General features: G+C 37.8%; 3 protein-coding genes across 3 annotated transcripts; all 3 read right to left on the bottom strand.

The window, feature by feature from the left end:
• Positions 1 to 1915: 1915 nt before the first annotated feature.
• Positions 1916 to 7221, bottom strand: LOC109998903 (extracellular calcium-sensing receptor-like). The gene is made up of 12 exons (XM_065960530.1): positions 7205 to 7221; positions 6081 to 6269; positions 5534 to 5733; positions 5289 to 5380; positions 4970 to 5149; positions 4657 to 4845; positions 4055 to 4558; positions 3757 to 3966; positions 3506 to 3629; positions 3224 to 3417; positions 2857 to 3138; positions 1916 to 2736 (listed from the first exon to the last, which is right to left on the bottom strand). The coding sequence occupies exons 1-12, from the start codon at positions 7219 to 7221 to the stop codon at positions 2314 to 2316; spliced, it is 2604 nt and encodes an 867-aa protein (XP_065816602.1). The 3' UTR covers positions 1916 to 2313.
• Positions 7222 to 9715: 2494 nt separating this feature from the next.
• On the bottom strand, positions 9716 to 12400 carry LOC136176993 (extracellular calcium-sensing receptor-like; the record flags this gene model as incomplete). The annotated part of the gene is made up of 6 exons (XM_065960398.1): positions 9716 to 10581; positions 10702 to 10983; positions 11069 to 11262; positions 11351 to 11474; positions 11602 to 11811; positions 11900 to 12400. Coding segments are annotated over 6 exons (1734 nt in total), but the record flags the coding sequence as incomplete, so codon positions are not given.
• Positions 12389 to 14448, bottom strand: LOC136176983 (extracellular calcium-sensing receptor-like). Its single transcript, XM_065960399.1, has 6 exons — positions 14246 to 14448; positions 13938 to 14141; positions 13353 to 13591; positions 13147 to 13238; positions 12829 to 13008; positions 12389 to 12704 (listed from the first exon to the last, which is right to left on the bottom strand). Exons 1-6 carry the CDS (start codon positions 14281 to 14283, stop codon positions 12435 to 12437), a joined length of 1023 nt encoding a protein of 340 aa, XP_065816471.1. The 5' UTR covers positions 14284 to 14448; the 3' UTR covers positions 12389 to 12434.
• Between the last annotated feature and the right edge of the window lie 2857 nt (positions 14449 to 17305).

Genomic DNA, 17305 nt, shown 5'->3' with positions numbered 1-17305 from the left:
TCTCTCTCTATCTGTCTCTCTTCTTCCCCCAATTTTCTCTCTCTCTCTCTATCACACACACAAGCACTTATGCCACGTATGTTCATTTGTTTGTAGATATACTCTTTTTGCTGTAGTTTAGTTTATAATAGTTATTTTTTTAATTGAGTTTCATTGATTGCAGTTGATGTTGCCTTGTTAAATAAATTATATTATCATTTCTATTTAAAAGGCAGTTGTCTTTGATTACTGGTGTATGTGCATTGTGATAACAGATGGGTGCAAGGGCTAGTATACGGATTCACGCCTTCCATTTATTTGAATACAGATACTTGTTAAATATTAATAATGTAGATTTTTAACTAATTACAATTAAGTATGATTTGTGTTATCTGGCTGTTATTCCCTGATTCCAGGAGGGTGCTCCATTGTTATTAATTGAAAATCATAATTTTATTAAATTATGTTAATATTGGATTAATCCTCATTATTCATATTAATAATTAAATTATGGCCAAAATTACTTCATAATACCCCAACATAATTGGTGCCCCACGTGAGGCCCGCTATAAACCAGCCTCATCGCATTGTTTGTGCTAGGTAAAGTACTTATTTATTTATTTTTGAGAATGTACTTTCAAGCAAAGTATACATTATGTTGTGGTTTAGTTTGTGTTGTGTGTTGTTGATGAGTTGGGTAGTATAATTACTTTGTGTTGTCCTTTTGTTGTTTAAGACAACAATTTAGCCATTTGTACAGTTGAGATAGTAACCAATGCACAGAGTAGCCAGCTGTCTGAGAGGTGCGAGTTTCCCAAATCATCAAAGGTCTTGAGGTGTTTCCAGGATAGAGTGTAGTGACAAGTTTAAAACTTAGACCAGATTTGCTCTCCTGTGGATTTTAGATTTTTTTTTAGCTAAGCAGCTTCACTAAAAGTCATTATGAGCCACTGGGGTTCCATTTCACCAGGTACAATTTGTGCCAAGACCCTAGGTGAGCCAGAAGCTAAGACTCCCTTTGAACAAGACCACGCAGCATTGCAAGAAACAGTTGCTGGTGTGATCCATCTATCCTTAGAGGAGATTAACAACCTTAATAGCTATTCAATTAGCATTTGTGATAAATAAAAATAAAGGAGCCAGTTGATCATATCAACCATCAAACTAGGAAACCCAAAGCATGATCCTGGATGTTGTTGGGAAGCTCCTCCTTCTTGCTCAACACATGTCCTTTCTGCAGCTAAGCCAGCTGCAAGTAGAAAAAGGAACTCTGCAGGAAAAGAACAAAAGCCTGGAGAACGGTTCAAACCCTGCAGGATGAGGTCTGATCCCTACAGACAGAAAATAAAGTTGATCATCAGCACACTTCCAATCTTTGATCTTGAACCAAGCTCCTTTAAAGATATACTGTTATATACTATTTTAGCCATTGTATGCAATTCACAATGAAGAACAGCAAAGAGGCTATAAAATGTAAAATCCCAAAGAAGTTCTTATTGATCCAGTAAGTGATCTATTATCTATTACATATCTGGAATCAGTCACTGTGTAGAATCCCTCCTCTGATAAAGGAAGATGCCTATGCCAATGTACATTTTAATCAGTGTATCACAAGAAATGAAATTGGACATGACAGGCTTGGGTTAAAAAATATTAACCTATCTCAAACTAACATCAATAGGCCTATATTATTTATGATCTAAAGAGGTATATAAACAAGGAGTAGTTAAAGTAATCTGTCATTGATGTGATTTAAATGTTATGCTTTATTATTGAAACAATTCAGAAGAAAACTTTTTCTAAGAGCAATTATATTTAGTGTATTTGTGTAAATAGGAACATGTGACAGTAAATGCTGTGAAACAAATGGGTGTTTCTTGTTACGTTTACAATGATGGGATTGAAAAAAGTCAGTATATAATGTTAGATTATCAAATCTGTTTAATTAAACAAGTAAACAGTGACAATTGGGGGATGCCCTGCAACATACATTTATTTCTGAAATAAAACATTGGCAATGGTATAAGATTTGATCAAATCTAAGACTTGAACACATAAAATATTACAGCAAACAGTAACAGAAAAATCCAGACTCACCAGTTAAATCTAGAAAACTAAAAGAGAGGAAATTACTTAAATTTTGACTGAACATGCATGGGTTGATTACAAACTATTATTGCATTCTATTCAGTTTGTTACTAATGATATATTTCTGTCTGATCTGTTCTTGGAATCAGGACATTACCGTAGGATTGGAAGACCAATGGACTCTCACCACAGAGAATACTTCTAACTTCCAAATAAGGGTCTATGTTTACATTTAAGCCAGATCAACTATCTTGCCATTAGCTTTTTCTTTGTGTTTTTCTCTGGCCTCAAAATAATAATGAAACATTTGGGGGCAAATATGCAAAGCAGTAAACCATAGCTGGAGGCCAAGATGGAAAATATTTCTACAGCAACAACATATTTTCCAGGAGAGCTAACATAAGCAGGAACAAAAGCTACCCATACTGCACAGAATATCAGCATGCTGAAGGTGATCAGTTTGGCCTCATTGAAGTTGTCAGGAAGATTCCGAGCGAGAAAAGCCAAGAGGAGGCAGGTGCAGGCCAGCAGGCCAATGTAGCCAAGAACCAGAGAGAAGCCCACCAGGGAACCCATGGCACACTCTAGTGTGACCTTTGATCCTTGGAAACCTAGATCACGTCGAGGCACTGGAGGACTGATGGACAACCATGTGGCACAGATAATAACCTGAAAGAAAGGACACACATTTCAGTGTTATACATCTATACTTAAAAAGTAAGTAATTTCTAATGCATATTAATTAAATTGTTATATTCATTTAATTAAGAAAATGCTACCAAACCACACCTGTATACAGGTGAAGAGAAAGACACTCCCTCTCTGTTGAACAGGACCAAACCACTTCATCAAGATTTCAGCACCAGGCCGAGCTGAGCGGAAAACAGCAAGCACTACGAGGGTTTTAACCAGAAGGCAGGAAACACAAAGTACAAAGCTGATCCCAAAGGCTGCCTGCTGAAACCGACAGGACCAGACTGATGGACGACCAATGAACACCAGTGAGCAAAGGAAGCAGAGCTTCAGGGACAGAAGAAGCAGGAAGCTGAGTTCTGAATTGTTGGCTCGTACCTAATAAAGAGTTGAGATGTATTTGTAACAACTAAGGATGTTGAAAATACAAAGTATTTTCTATTACATGAAACTGTGATCTTACCATGGGTGTTTGGCGGTTGCAAAAAAATAGAACAAACACAGCTGTTGTCACCACAACACCGGATGCAGCCACTGTTGTCAGAGTGATGCCCAATGTTTCGTTAAAGGAAAGGAAGTCCAACTGACGAGGGACGCAGGCAGTTTGCTCAACATTGGACCAGAACTCAGATGGACATCGCTCACAATTAAGAGAACCTGGAAGAGAAAAAAGCTAATGAAACACAAAGAATCAAAGAAAGTTTGCAACACAAGTTTTTGTCAAATTTAGGGCAGATTTCCTCACCAGTTTCATTGCTTATTTCCCCCTCAGTGCATGGGATACAGTCAAAGCAGCAGAGAGGCTCTCCTTTCCTGTTGGCCTTTCGGGAACCTGGAGGGCAGCTCTCACTGCACACTGAAAAAGGAACCTTGACAAAAAACTTAAATTAAAAAAAATAATATTCTCAATTGTACAAAAGTATAAACTGACTATTAGATTCATTTCAACAGAGAATTTGAAAGTAGACTTTAGACCACTTGCTGCTTCGTAACAACCTGACTGGATCCTGAGCTCCACTGCACAGCTGACTCATTAAGATGGAGATTAAACCCATCCACACGACCAACCAAGACAAGTTTGAGTTGCCCATCTGGCTGTTTACGCCAATTGACGAGGTCATACATTGCTGGAATGTCAGCACCTTGGAAGTAAAACCTTTCCCCATGTGGTGTGGTGATGTTCACTTTGTTCAATTGCTGTAACAGCTGAAAATATCAAGTGTTGAAGAAACGGTTAAAAATGTTGTGAATTATAAGGTGAATTATAAGATGGTACATTGATAGAAGTTTTCACCTCTATGTGTTTGATGTTTTTCTGAAAGGTGCATGTATGGGTATTACAGGAGAGAAGGCTATGAAGGGCATGGGCAGCAGCATAAACGGCAAGGTAGACATTATATGCCACCCTTAGCTGAGAGGTATCAGTAAAGTGATTTTCCACGTTCTCCAGGGACTCTGTTCCACTGCAGAGTGGTGGTGAAATTTTCTGAGGAGGAACATTATCAGTTGAGGAAGCAGAAACATTTGAGAGGTAGTCAGACCTTGGAATGAGGGGTGAAGAGAAATAGGAAGAAAGAGGACTGCATCCAAATTCCTTTTGCCAGAATTCTCTTAAGAAAACATCATTAGGACGACGAATTGGATGCAAACTTCTGAGATAATTTTCAAATCCAGGTATAGTTGAACTACGAATGGCCACACCAAGAACACCATTTGCTACTTTAGAGATGGTTTGATCTTGGAGAAGATCATCACTGGTACTCCAAGCCTCACTTGCCAGGAACTGTCTGTCAGTCACCTACGAATGACATTATTTTTATAATATATATGTATATATATATCGTTGTTTTTATAATAAACCTTTTCAAAAAACACATTTCCATGCTGTTTGCCCACATTTCTCTTGACCAGTTCCAGAAGCAGTTTCTTTACTTCAGTATACCAGCAGAAGATCAGAATCACCCTCGCAGTCGAAGCTTGAATTGTAAGTGCTGCACGTTTCACATCAGTCACAATAGTTTCTGGCATGAGGGTCTCAATGAATTCCAAACACACTCCTTTCCCAAAAATCTCTTTCTTGAATACCTGAAATATAAATATTCCAAATATGTTTTTACATACTGTGTATGCCAACTGTGCTTTAAATAACATACATGATATAGTATTTATAGCAATGTATAGTGCAATAACACAAAGACATACTGGGCACCTGTATTGCAAGCTGACCATAATCATTGTTTTCCACCACTGCTCCTATCCATGTCCAGTGGAAGCGAATGGCCAATTGTGCCATGGCCCAAGCTTGGTAAATATCACTGGGAATTGTTCTGAAGAAAGTAGGATATTTAAGCCTGTCACTAAGGCAGGGGCAGCTTGCCAGGTAGCTGATCTAAACAAAAAGACACACAAATGTTGATTTTTTTCTTTTTACAAGAAAGATTCCATTTTATTTTTCTATCAGAATCTTTATGTAGATTGTGCAAACATACGATTATGAAGAGGTTTATTTTTGAGGTAATGAAACTTACAACTGGTACATAGAGAGGCCCCAGGGTGCTGGACATCATTATGCCTGTTGTAGAGGATTCAGCACCAATGATCATCGGTACAGGCAGACCACCTTAATGTATTTGGGCTCATGATTACATAGGGAAGCATTTTTTACCACATTTAATCATCTTTTGGTTTTGTGGAGGTAAGATATTTCAACTGAATACTAAATGATATCACGTACCTGCTCTCACTACAGGTTGTTCATTAGATTCAATAGGACCTGCAAAGGCTGTCAAGTTGCAGCTGTGTGTGTCTCCTCCAACCAATGACATTGTACGTCGCAGAGCCCACGGGTACAGGGAACAGCTATCAAGTATTCGGTAACCCAGCTTCACTCCTGGTAGTAGGGTGTTGTTTCGATTGATTTCCTCCACAGCAAACACCATGGCATAAGAGTATTTTAACGGCTCCAGTTCTAAGCTGAGACCATAAGAGAGAGAGTAGAGCAGAATGTATTAACTTCAACAACAATCAGGACACAAGGCTGTCTAAAAACATGAACAAGCAACATGAATTAACTAGGATAAAATCTATTAAAGTAATTGTAAAATAATTAAAGTGAGCTCTTCAACTATTGTAACAGGTGATAAAACTTTTAAAGTATCACAAACATTGCAATAATTCCTGGATCTGCAGAATTAAATTTGTCTGCAGACTAAAATAAGACTCCGGGAAAAAATATAAAAAAATACAATGTGCAGTCACATGATGAATACTCAGTAACCCGCCAAACATTTAACAAAACTATATGTAGTTATTAAGCTCACCCAGTACAAGGTTCATAATGTGGTTTCTTTGTGTAGTCCTCATCTTTAGTTGAAGGTATGTGATACAGGTTAAAAAGTCCACCTATAATCACATCTCCATCCTGGATTAGACTCTTATCAGTCGGTGCACCCCAGTGGGAGCATACTGTGGCCTGAACCACATTCAGTCCTGTCTGTTGGCCCACTGCACTGAGAAGAAGAAGGCTGGAAATCAAACACATTCAAAGATTTTTAACCAATGTCAAAATATGCATAAACTGGAAGTGCAATTAGTGAATCAAACAATCAGTGAATGCAAAAGTACTAACATCCAACATGGTTCATCAAAAATAAAGATATAACGCATTTTAGGGTTTTTTAAATGGCAAGAAATGTCACAGATCCAATTTTACTTCACTGTCATATCAGTTAAATTTCAGATTCCTGCACAGAGAAAGGACACTACATACAAAAGCATGTTTTACTTGTCTAAAAGCTTGTATCAGAAGATTAATAGCCAACTCAAATTTTGATCCCGACTTTAACATACCCCCTCTCCAAATCTAAACTAGGGATGTCTTGATGTGCATATTTATAATATGTACAAAGCCTCTTGCAAAAAGGAAAGTATGACACAAGCAGAACACCACAAAGGAGGATTCCTCTCCAGAGTGATGGTGGGGAAAAAACACTGCTAACAAGTGATTAGCAGATATGATGCAATAGGGAAAAGCCTCCAGGCAGCCTAAACTGTAAGTAAATCTGCTTGAACATGTTACAGATGGTACATAGAGAGAACATGAACAGATAACACGCAGCATGTAGCTACCCAAAAACCTTTCAATCTAACCTATTTTTAATTCCTTGAACATTTTGAGTGAAAAAGCATATTAATGCATATTAAGCATATTAATGGCATTATATCTGTCCATGTTTTGGATCTCCTCAAAACTTCTAGCTAAATGTAAGTAAGTTCGAGTAATTTCAGGATACTTAAAAACAAGTGTGTGCAGTACATGTTTACATTAAAATATACCATGGTCTTCATCTAAAAATAGGTTTCTTATTCATTTGATTTGTAACATGAATTATTTAAGACTCCAAACAACAACAACATTCACATGTTCTGAATTATTGGCTCGCACCTGTTGAGACCAGCCATGTGTTGGACAGACCCAGGCCCGTATCCCCATAAGGATGCCTGAATTGAGTACATTAGGAGGAAAACAAAAAAGGACATGCAAAAACAGTGATTCCCCACATCCCCTGTAGCAACTCACACCTAAGGTGTAAAGTGTGGCGGAACCTGGAACCTGTTAAAATCGGTTGATCAACCTTCAACAAATTGAACAGCAGATTAAACTTTGCATCAATCACCAGGAGAGTGATCCCAAGTAAGAGGATTTTTTTGGCAGAAATAGCTTGAGAAAATATTTCTTCAATAACAATTGATAATTGTACTTTATCATCTGTTGTAAGCTGCTGCATTTGTTTTATTGTTGCTGAACCATCATGTTCACCTGTGTGTTTATTCAATCTGCTGTCTCAGCTCACTATCAGTAAACTGCCTTCAAAATCAGAAAGACCGCTGTACCTGCTGGTAAATCAAAGTTCGACCACTGCCTTTCTGGTGTTTAAATTATAGTTACTGAACTGATCACAGGGAGTTCAAGCTGCTACAGGCCATGCCACATGGCTCCCTCTCTCTCTATCTGTCTCTCTTCTTCCCCCAATTTTCTCTCTCTCTCTCTATCACACACACAAGCACTTATGCCACGTATGTTCATTTGTTTGTAGATATACTCTTTTTGCTGTAGTTTAGTTTATAATAGTTATTTTTTTAATTGAGGTTCATTGATTGCAGTTGATGTTGCCTTGTTAAATAAATTATATTATCATTTATATTTAAAAGGCAGTTGTCTTTGATTACTGGTGTATGTGCATTGTGATAACAGATGGGTGCAAGGGCTAGTATACGGATTCACGCCTTCCATTTATTTGAATACAGATACTTGTTAAATATTAATAATGTAGATTTTTAACTAATTACAATTAAGTATGATTTGTGTTATCTGGCTGTTATTCCCTGATTCCAGGAGGGTGCCCCATTGTTATTAATTGAAAATCATAATTTTATTAATTTATGTTAATAATGGATTAATCCTCATTATTCATATTAATAATTAAATTATGGCCAAAATTACTTCATAATACCCCAACATAATTGGTGCCCCACGTGAGGCCCGCTATAAACCAGCCTCATCGCATTGTTTGTGCTAGGTAAAGTACTTATTTATTTATTTTTGAGAATGTACTTTCAAGCAAAGTATACATTACATTGTGGTTTAGTTTGTGTTGTGTGTTGTTGGTGAGTTGGGTAGTATAATTACTTTGTGTTGTCCTTTTGTTGTTTAAGACAACAATTTAGCCATTTGTACAGTTGAGATAGTAACCAATGCACAGAGTAGCCAGCTGTCTGAGAGGTGTGAGTTTCCCAAATCATCAGAGGTCTTGAGGTGTTTCCAGGATAGAGTGCAGTGACAAGTTTAAAACTTAGACCAGATTTGCTCTCCTGTGGATTTTAGATTTTTTTTTTTAGCTAAGCAGCTTCACTAAAAGTCATTATGAGCCACTGGGGTTCCATTTCACCAGGTACAATTTGTGCCAAGACCCTAGGTGAGCCAGAAGCTGAGACTCCCTTTGAAAAAGACCATGCAGCACTGCAAGAAACAGTTGCTGGTGTGATCCATCTATCCTTAGAGGAGATTAACAACCTTAATAGCTATTCAATTAGCATTTGTGATAAATAAAAATAAAGGAGCCAGTTGATCATATCAACCATCAAACTAGGAAACCCAAAGCATGATCCTGGATGTTGTTGGGAAGCTCCTCCTTCTTGCTCAACACATGTCCTTTCTGCAGCTAAGCCAGCTGCAAGTAGAAAAAGGAACTCTGCAGGAAAAGAACAAAAGCCTGGAGAACAGTTCAAACCCTGCAGGATGAGGTCCGATACTTACAGACAGAAAATAAAGTCGATGATCAGCACACTTCAAATCTGCCAGGCAAAAGTGCTGAACTTGTTGGAATTGATTCAGGGGGCAGAGGTTAGCATAGAGCAATATATGTCATCAGGATATGGCTTTGATCTTGAACCAAGCCCCTTTAAAGATATACTGTTATATACTATTTTAGCCATTGTATGCAATTCACAATGAAGAACAGCAAAGAGGCTATAAAATGTAAAATCCCAAAGAAGTTCTTATTGATCCAGTAAGTGATCTATTATCTATTACATATCTGGAATCAATCACTGTGTAGAATCCCTCCTCTGATAAAGGAAGCTGCCTATGTCAATGTACATTTTAATCAGTGTATCACAAGAAATGAAATTGGACATGATAAGCTTGGGTTAAATAATATTAACATATCTCAAACTAACATCAGTAGGCCTATATTATTTATGATCTAAAGAGGTATATAAACAAGGAGTAGTTAAAGTAATCTGTCATTGATGTGATTTAAATGTTATGCTTTATTATTGAAACAATTCAGAAGAAAACTTTTTCTAAGAGCAATTATATTTAGTGTATTTGTGTAAATAGGAACATGTGACAGTAAATGCTGTGAAACAAATGGGTGTTTCTTGTTATGTTTACAATGGTGGGATTGAAAAGAGTCAGTATATAATGTTAGATTATCAAATCTGTTTAATTAAACAAGTAAACAGTGACAATTGGGGGATGCCCTGCAACATACATTTATTTCTGAAATAAAACATTGGCAATGGTATAAGATTTGATCAAATCTAAGACTTGAACACATAAAATATTACAGCAAACAGTAACAGAATAATCCAGACTCACCAGTTAAATCTAGAAAACTAAAAGAGAGGAAATCACTTAAATTTTGACTGAACATGCATGGGTTGATTACAAACTATTATTGCATTCTATTCAGTTTGTTACTAATGATATATTTCTGTCTGATCTGTTCTTGGAATCAGGACATTACCGTAGGATTGGAAGACCAATGGACTCTCACCACAGAGAAACATCTAACTTCCAATTAAGGGTCTGTGTTTACATTTAAGCCAGATCAACTATCTTGCCATTAGCTCTTTCTTTGTGTTTTTCTCTGGCCTCAAAAGAATAATGAAACATTTGGGGGCAAATATGCAAAGCAGTAAACCATAGCTGGAGGCCAAGATGGAAAATATTTCTACAGCAACAACATATTTTCCAGGAGAGCTAACATAAGCAGGAACAAAAGCTACCCATACTGCACAGAATATCAGCATGCTGAAGGTGATCAGTTTGGCCTCATTGAAGTTGTCAGGAAGATTCCGAGCGAGAAAAGCCAAGAGGAGGCAGGTGCAGGCCAGCAGGCCAATGTAGCCAAGAACCAGAGAGAAGCCCACCAGGGAACCCATGGCACACTCTAGTGTGACCTTTGATCCTTGGAAACCCAGATCACGTCGAGGCACTGGAGGACTGATGGACAACCATGTGGCACAGATAATAACCTGAAAGAAAGGACACACATTTCAGTGTTATACATCTATACTTAAAAAGTAAGTAATTACTAATGCAAATTATTTAACTTGTTTTATTCATTTCATTAAGAAAATGCTACCAAACCACACCTGTATACAGGTGAAGAGAAAGACACTCCCTCTCTGTTGAACAGGACCAAACCACTTCATCAAGGTTTCAGCACCAGGCCGAGCTGAGCGGAAAACAGCAAGCACTACGAGGGTTTTAACCAGAAGGCAGGAAACACAAAGTACAAAGCTGATCCCAAAGGCTGCCTGCTGAAACCGACAGGACCAGACTGATGGACGACCAATGAACACCAGTGAGCACAGGAAGCAGAGCTTCAGGGACAGAAGAAGCAGGAAGCTGAGTTCTGAATTGTTGGCTCGTACCTAATAAAGAGTTGAGATGTATTTGTAACAACTAAGGATGTTGAAAATACAAAGTATTTTCTATTACATGAAACTGTGATCTTACCATGGGTGTTTGGCGGTTGCAAAAAAATAGAACAAACACAGCTGTTGTCACCACAACACCGGATGCAGCCACTGTTGTCAGAGTGATGCCCAATGTTTCGTTAAAGGAAAGGAAGTCCAACTGACGAGGGACGCAGGCAGTTTGCTCAACATTGGACCAGAACTCAGATGGACATCCCTCACAATTAAGAGAACCTGGAAGAGAAAAAAGCTAATGAAACACAAAGAATCAAAGAAAGTTTGCAACACAAGTTTGTGTCAAATTTAGGGCAGATTTCCTCACCAGTTTCATTGCTTATTTCCCCCTCAGTGCATGGGATACAGTCAAAGCAGCAGAGAGGCTCTCCTTTCCTGTTGGCCTTTCGGGTACCTGGAGGGCAGCTCTCACTGCACACTGAAAAAGGAACCTTGACAAAAAACTTAAATTTAAAAAAATTATATTCTCAATTGTACAAAAGTATAAACTGACTATTAGATTCATTTCAACAGAGAATTTGAAAGTAGACTTTAGACCACTTGCTGCTTCGTAACAACCTGACTGGATCCTGAGCTCCACTGCACAGCTGACTCATTAAGATGGAGATTAAACCCATCCACACGACCAACCAAGACAAGTTTGAGTTGCCCATCTGGTTGTTTCCGCCAATTGACGAGGTCATACATTGCTGGAATGTCAGCACCTTGGAAGTAAAACCTTTCCCCATGTGGTGTGGTGATGTTCACTTTGTTCAATTGCTGTAACAGCTGAAAATATCAAGTGTTGAAGAAACGGTTAAAAACGTTGTGAATTATAAGGTGAATTATAAGATGGTACATTGATAGAAGTTTTCACCTCTATGTGTTTGATGTTTTTCTGAAAGGTGCATGTATGGGTATTACAGGAGAGAAGGCTATGAAGGGCATGGGCAGCAGCATAAATGGCAAGGTAGACATTATATGCCACCCTTAGCTGAGAGGTATCAGTAAAGTGATTTTCCACGTTCTCCAGGGACTCTGTTCCACTGCAGGGTGGTGGTGAAATTTTCTGAGGAGGAACATTATCAGTTGAGGAAGCAGAAACATTTGAGAGGTAGTCAGACCTTGGAATGAGGGATGAAGAGAAATAGGAAGAAAGAGGACTGCATCCAAATTCCTTTTGCCAGAATTCTCTTAAGAAAACATCATTAGGACGACGAATTGGATGCAAACTTCTGAGATAATTTTCAAATCCAGGTATAGTTGAACTACGAATGGCCACACCAAGAACACCATTTGTTACTTTAGAGATGGTTTGATCTTGGAGAAGATCATCACTGGTACTCCAAGCCTCACTTGCCAGGAACTGTCTGTCAGTCACCTACGAATGACATTATTTTTATAATATATATTTATATATATATCTTTGTATATATATCGTTGTTTTTATAATAAACCTTTTCAAAAAACACATTTCCATGCTGTTTGCCCACATTTCTCTTGACCAGTTCCAGAAGCAGTTTCTTTACTTCAGTATACCAGCAGAAGATCAGAATCACCCTCGCAGTCGAAGCTTGAATTGTGAGTGCTGCACGTTTTACATCAGTCACAATAGTTTCTGGCATGAGGGTCTCAATGAATTCCAAACACACTCCTTTCCCAAAAATCTCTTTCTGGAATACCTGAAATATAAATATTCCAAATATGTTTTTACATACTGTTTATGCCAACTGTGCTTTAAATAACATACATGATATCGTATTTATAGCGATGCATAGTGCAATAACACAAAGACATACTGGGCACCTGTATTGCAAGCTGACCATAATCATTGTTTTCCACCACTGCTCCTATCCATGTCCAGTGGAAGCGAATGGCCAATTGTGCCATGGCCCAAGCTTGGTAAATATCACTGGGAATTGTTCTGAAGAAAGTAGGATATTTAAGCCTGTCACTAAGGCAGGGGCAGCTTGCCAGGTAGCTGATCTAAACAAAAAGACACACAAATGTTGATTTTTTCTTTTTACAAGAAAGATTCCATTTTATTTTTCTATAAGAATCTTTATGGAGATTGTGTAAACATAGGATTATGAAGAGGTTTATTTTTGAGGTAATGAAACTTACAACTGGTACATAGAGAGGCCCCAGGGTGCTGGACATCATTATGCCTGTTGTAGAGGAATCAGCACCAATGATCATCGGTACAGGCAGACCACCTTAATGCATTTGGGCTCATGATTACATAGGGAAGCATTTTTTACCACATTTAATCATCTTTTGGTTTTGTGGAGGTAAGATATTTCAACTGAATATTAAATTATATCACGTACCTGCTCTCTCTACAGGTTGTTCATTAGATTCAATAGGACCTGCAAAGGCTGTCAAGTTGCAGCTGTGTGTGTCTCCTCCAACCAATGACATTGCACCTTGCAGAGCCCACGGGTACAGGGAACAGCTATCAAGTATTCGGTAACCCAGCTTCACTCCTGGTAGTAGGGTGTTGTTTCGATTGATTTCCTCCACAGCAAACACCATGGCATAAGAGTATTTTAACGGCTCCAGTTCTAAGCTGAGACCATAGGAGAGAGAGGAGAGCAGAATGTATTAATTTCAACAACAATCAGGACACAAGTCTGTCTAAAAACGTGAACAAGTAACATGAATTACCTAGGATAAAATCTATTAAAGTAATTGTAAAATAATTAAAGTGAGCTCTTCAACTATTGTAACAGGTGATAAAACTTTTAAAGTATCACAAACATTGCATTAATTCCTGGATCTGCAGAATTAAATTTGTCTGCAGACTAAAATAAGACTCCGGGAAAAAATGTAAAAAATACAATGTGCAGTCATATAATGAATACTCAATAACCCGTCAAACATTTAACAAAACTATATGTAGTTATTAAGCTCACCCAGTACAAGGTTCATAATGTGGTTTCTTTGTGTAGTCCTCATCTTTAGTTGAAGGTATGTGATACAGGTTAAAAAGTCCACCGATAATCACATCCCCATCCTGCATTAGACTCTTATCAGTCGGTGCACCCCAGTGGGAGCATACTGTGGCCTGAACCACATTCAGTCCTGTCTGTTGGCCCACTGCACTGAGAAGAAGAAGGCTGGAAATCAAACACATTCAAAGATTTTTAACCAATGTCAAAATATGCATAAACTGGAAGTGCAATTAGTGAATCAAACAATCAGTGAATGCAAAAGTACTAACATCCAACATGGTTCATCAAAAATAAAGATATAACGCATTTTAGGGTTTTTTAAATGGCAAGAAATGTCACAGATCCAATTTTACTTCACTGTCATATCAGTTTAATTTCAGTTTCCTGCACAGAGAAAGGACACTACATACAAAAGCATGTTTTACTTGTCTAAAAGCTTGAATCAAAAGATTAATAGCCAACTCAAATTTTGATCCCGACTTTAACATACCCCCTCTCCAGATCTAAACTAGGGATGTCTTGATGTGCATATTTATAATATGTACAAAGCCTCTTGCAAAAAGGAAAGTATGACACAAGCAGAACACCACAAAGGAGGATTCCTCTCCAGAGTGATGGTGGGGAAAAAACACTGCTAACAAGTGATTAGCAGATATGATGCAATAGGGAAAAGCCTCCAGGCAGCCTAAACTGTAAATAAATCTGCTTGAACATGTTCAGATAACACGCAGCATGTAGCTACCCAAAAACCTTTCAATCTAACCTATTTTTAATTCCTTGAACATTTTGAGTGAAAAAGCATATTAATGCATATTAAGCATATTAATGGCATTATATCTGTCCATGTTTTGGATCTCCTCAAAACTTCTAGCTAAATGTAAGTAAGTTCGAGTAATTTCAGGATACTTAAAAACAAGTGTGTGCAGTACATGTTTACATTAAAATATACCATGGTCTTCATCTAAAAATAGGTTTCTTATTCATTTGATTTGTAACATGAATTATTTAAGACTCCAAACAACAACAACATTCACATGTTCTGAATTATTGGCTCGCACCTGTTGAGACCAGCCATGTGTTGGACAGACCCAGGCCCGTATCCCCATAAGGATGCCTGAATTGAGTACATTAGGAGGGAAACAAAAAAGGACATGCAAAAACAGTGATTCCCCACATCCCCTGTAGCAACTCACACCTAAGGTGTAAAGTGTGGGGGAACCTGGAACCTGTTAAAATCGGTTGATCAACCTTCAACAAATTGAACAGCAGATTAAACTTTGTATCAATCACCAGGAGAGTTATCCCAAGTAAGAGGCTTTTTTCTTGGCAGAAATAGCTTAAGGAAATGTTTCTTCAATAACAATTGATAATTGTGCTTTATCATCTGTTGTAAGCTGCTGCATTTGTTTTATTGTCTCTGAACCATCATGTTCACTTGTGTGTTTATTCAATCTGCTGTCTCAGCTCACTATCAGTAAACTGCCTTCAAAATCAGAAAGACTGCTGTACCTGCTGGTAAATCAAAGTTCGACCACTGCCTTTCTGGTGTTTAAATTATAGTTACTGAACTGATCACAGGGAGTTCAAGCTGCTACAGGCCACGCCACATGGCTCCCTCTCTCTCTATCTGTCTCTCTTCTTCCCCCAATTTTCTCTCTCTCTCTCTCTCTCTCTCTCACACACACAAGCACGTATGCCACGTATGTTCATTTGTTTATAGATATACTTTTTTTGCTGTAGTTTAGTTTATAATAGTTTTTTTTTTATTGAGTTTCATTGATTGCAGTTGATGTTGCCTTGTTAAATAAATTATATTATAATTTATATTTAAAAGGCAGTTGTCTTTGATTACTGGTGTATGTGCATTGTGATAACAGATGGGTGCAAGGGCTAGTATACGGATTCATGCCTTCCATTTATTTGAAAAAGGATACTTGTTAAATATTAATAAAGTAGATATTTAACTAATTACAATTAAGTATGATTTGTGTTATCTGGCTGTTATTCCCTGATTCCAGGAGGGTGCCCCATTGTTGTTAATTGAAAATCATGATTTTATTAATTTATATTAATAATGGATTAATCCTCATTATTCATATTAATAATTAAATTATGGCCAAAATCACTTCATAATACCCCAACATAATTGGTGCCCCATGTGAGGCCCGCTATAAACCAGCCTCATCGCATTGTTTGTGCTAGGTAAAGTACTTATTTATTTATTTTTGAGAATGTACTTTCAAGCAAAGTATACATTACCTTGTGGTTTAGTTTGTGTTGTGTGTTGTTGGTGAGTTGGGTAATATAATTACTTTGTGTTGTCCTTTTGTTGTTTAAGACAACAATTTAGCCATTTGTACAGTTGAGATAGTAACCAATGCACGGAGTAGCCAGCTGTCTGAGAGGTGCGAGTTTCCCAAATCATCAGAGGTCTTGAGGTGTTTCCAGGATAGAGTGCAGTGACAAGTTTAAAACTTAGACCAGATTTGCTCTCCTGTGGATTTTAGATTTTTTTTTTAGCTAAGCAGCTTCACTAAAAGTCATTATGAGCCACTGGGGTTCCATTTCACCAGGTACAATTTGTGCCAAGACCCTAGGTGAGCCAGAAGCTGAGACTCCCTTTGAAAAAGACCATGCAGCACTGCAAGAAACAGTTGCTGGTGTGATCCATCTATCCTTAGAGGAGATTAACAACCTTAATAGCTATTCAATTAGCATTTGTGATAAATAAAAATAAAGGAGCCAGTTGATCATATCAACCATCAAACTAGGAAACCCAAAGCATGATCCTGGATGTTGTTGGGAAGCTCCTCCTTCTTGCTCAACACATGTCCTTTCTGCAGCTAAGCCAGCTGCAAGTAGAAAAAGGAACTCTGCAGGAAAAGAACAAAAGCCTGGAGAACAGTTCAAACCCTGCAGGATGAGGTCCGACACTTACAGACAGAAAATAAAGTCGATGATCAGCACACTTCAAATCTGCCAGGCAGAAAGTGCTGAACTTGTTGGAATTGATTCAGGGGGCAGAGGTTAGCATAGAGCAATATATGTCATCAGGATATGGCTTCGATCTTGAACCAAGCCCCTTTAAAGATATACTGTTATATACTATTTTAGCCATTGTATGCAATTCACAATGAAGAACAGCAAAGAGGCTATAAAATGTAAAATCCCAAAGAAGTTCTTATTGATCCAGTAAGTGATCTATTATCTATTACATATCTGGAATCAGTCACTGTGTAGAATCCCTCCTCTGATAAAGGAAGATGCCTATGCCAATGTACATTTTAATCAGTGTATCACAAGAAATGAAATTGGACATGACAGGCTTG

This window comes from Labrus bergylta, chromosome 11, assembly GCF_963930695.1.
Source record: "Labrus bergylta chromosome 11, fLabBer1.1, whole genome shotgun sequence".
Classification (NCBI taxonomy): Eukaryota; Metazoa; Chordata; class Actinopteri; order Labriformes; family Labridae; genus Labrus; species Labrus bergylta.
This window is presented reverse-complemented; position numbering and strand designations above follow the sequence as displayed.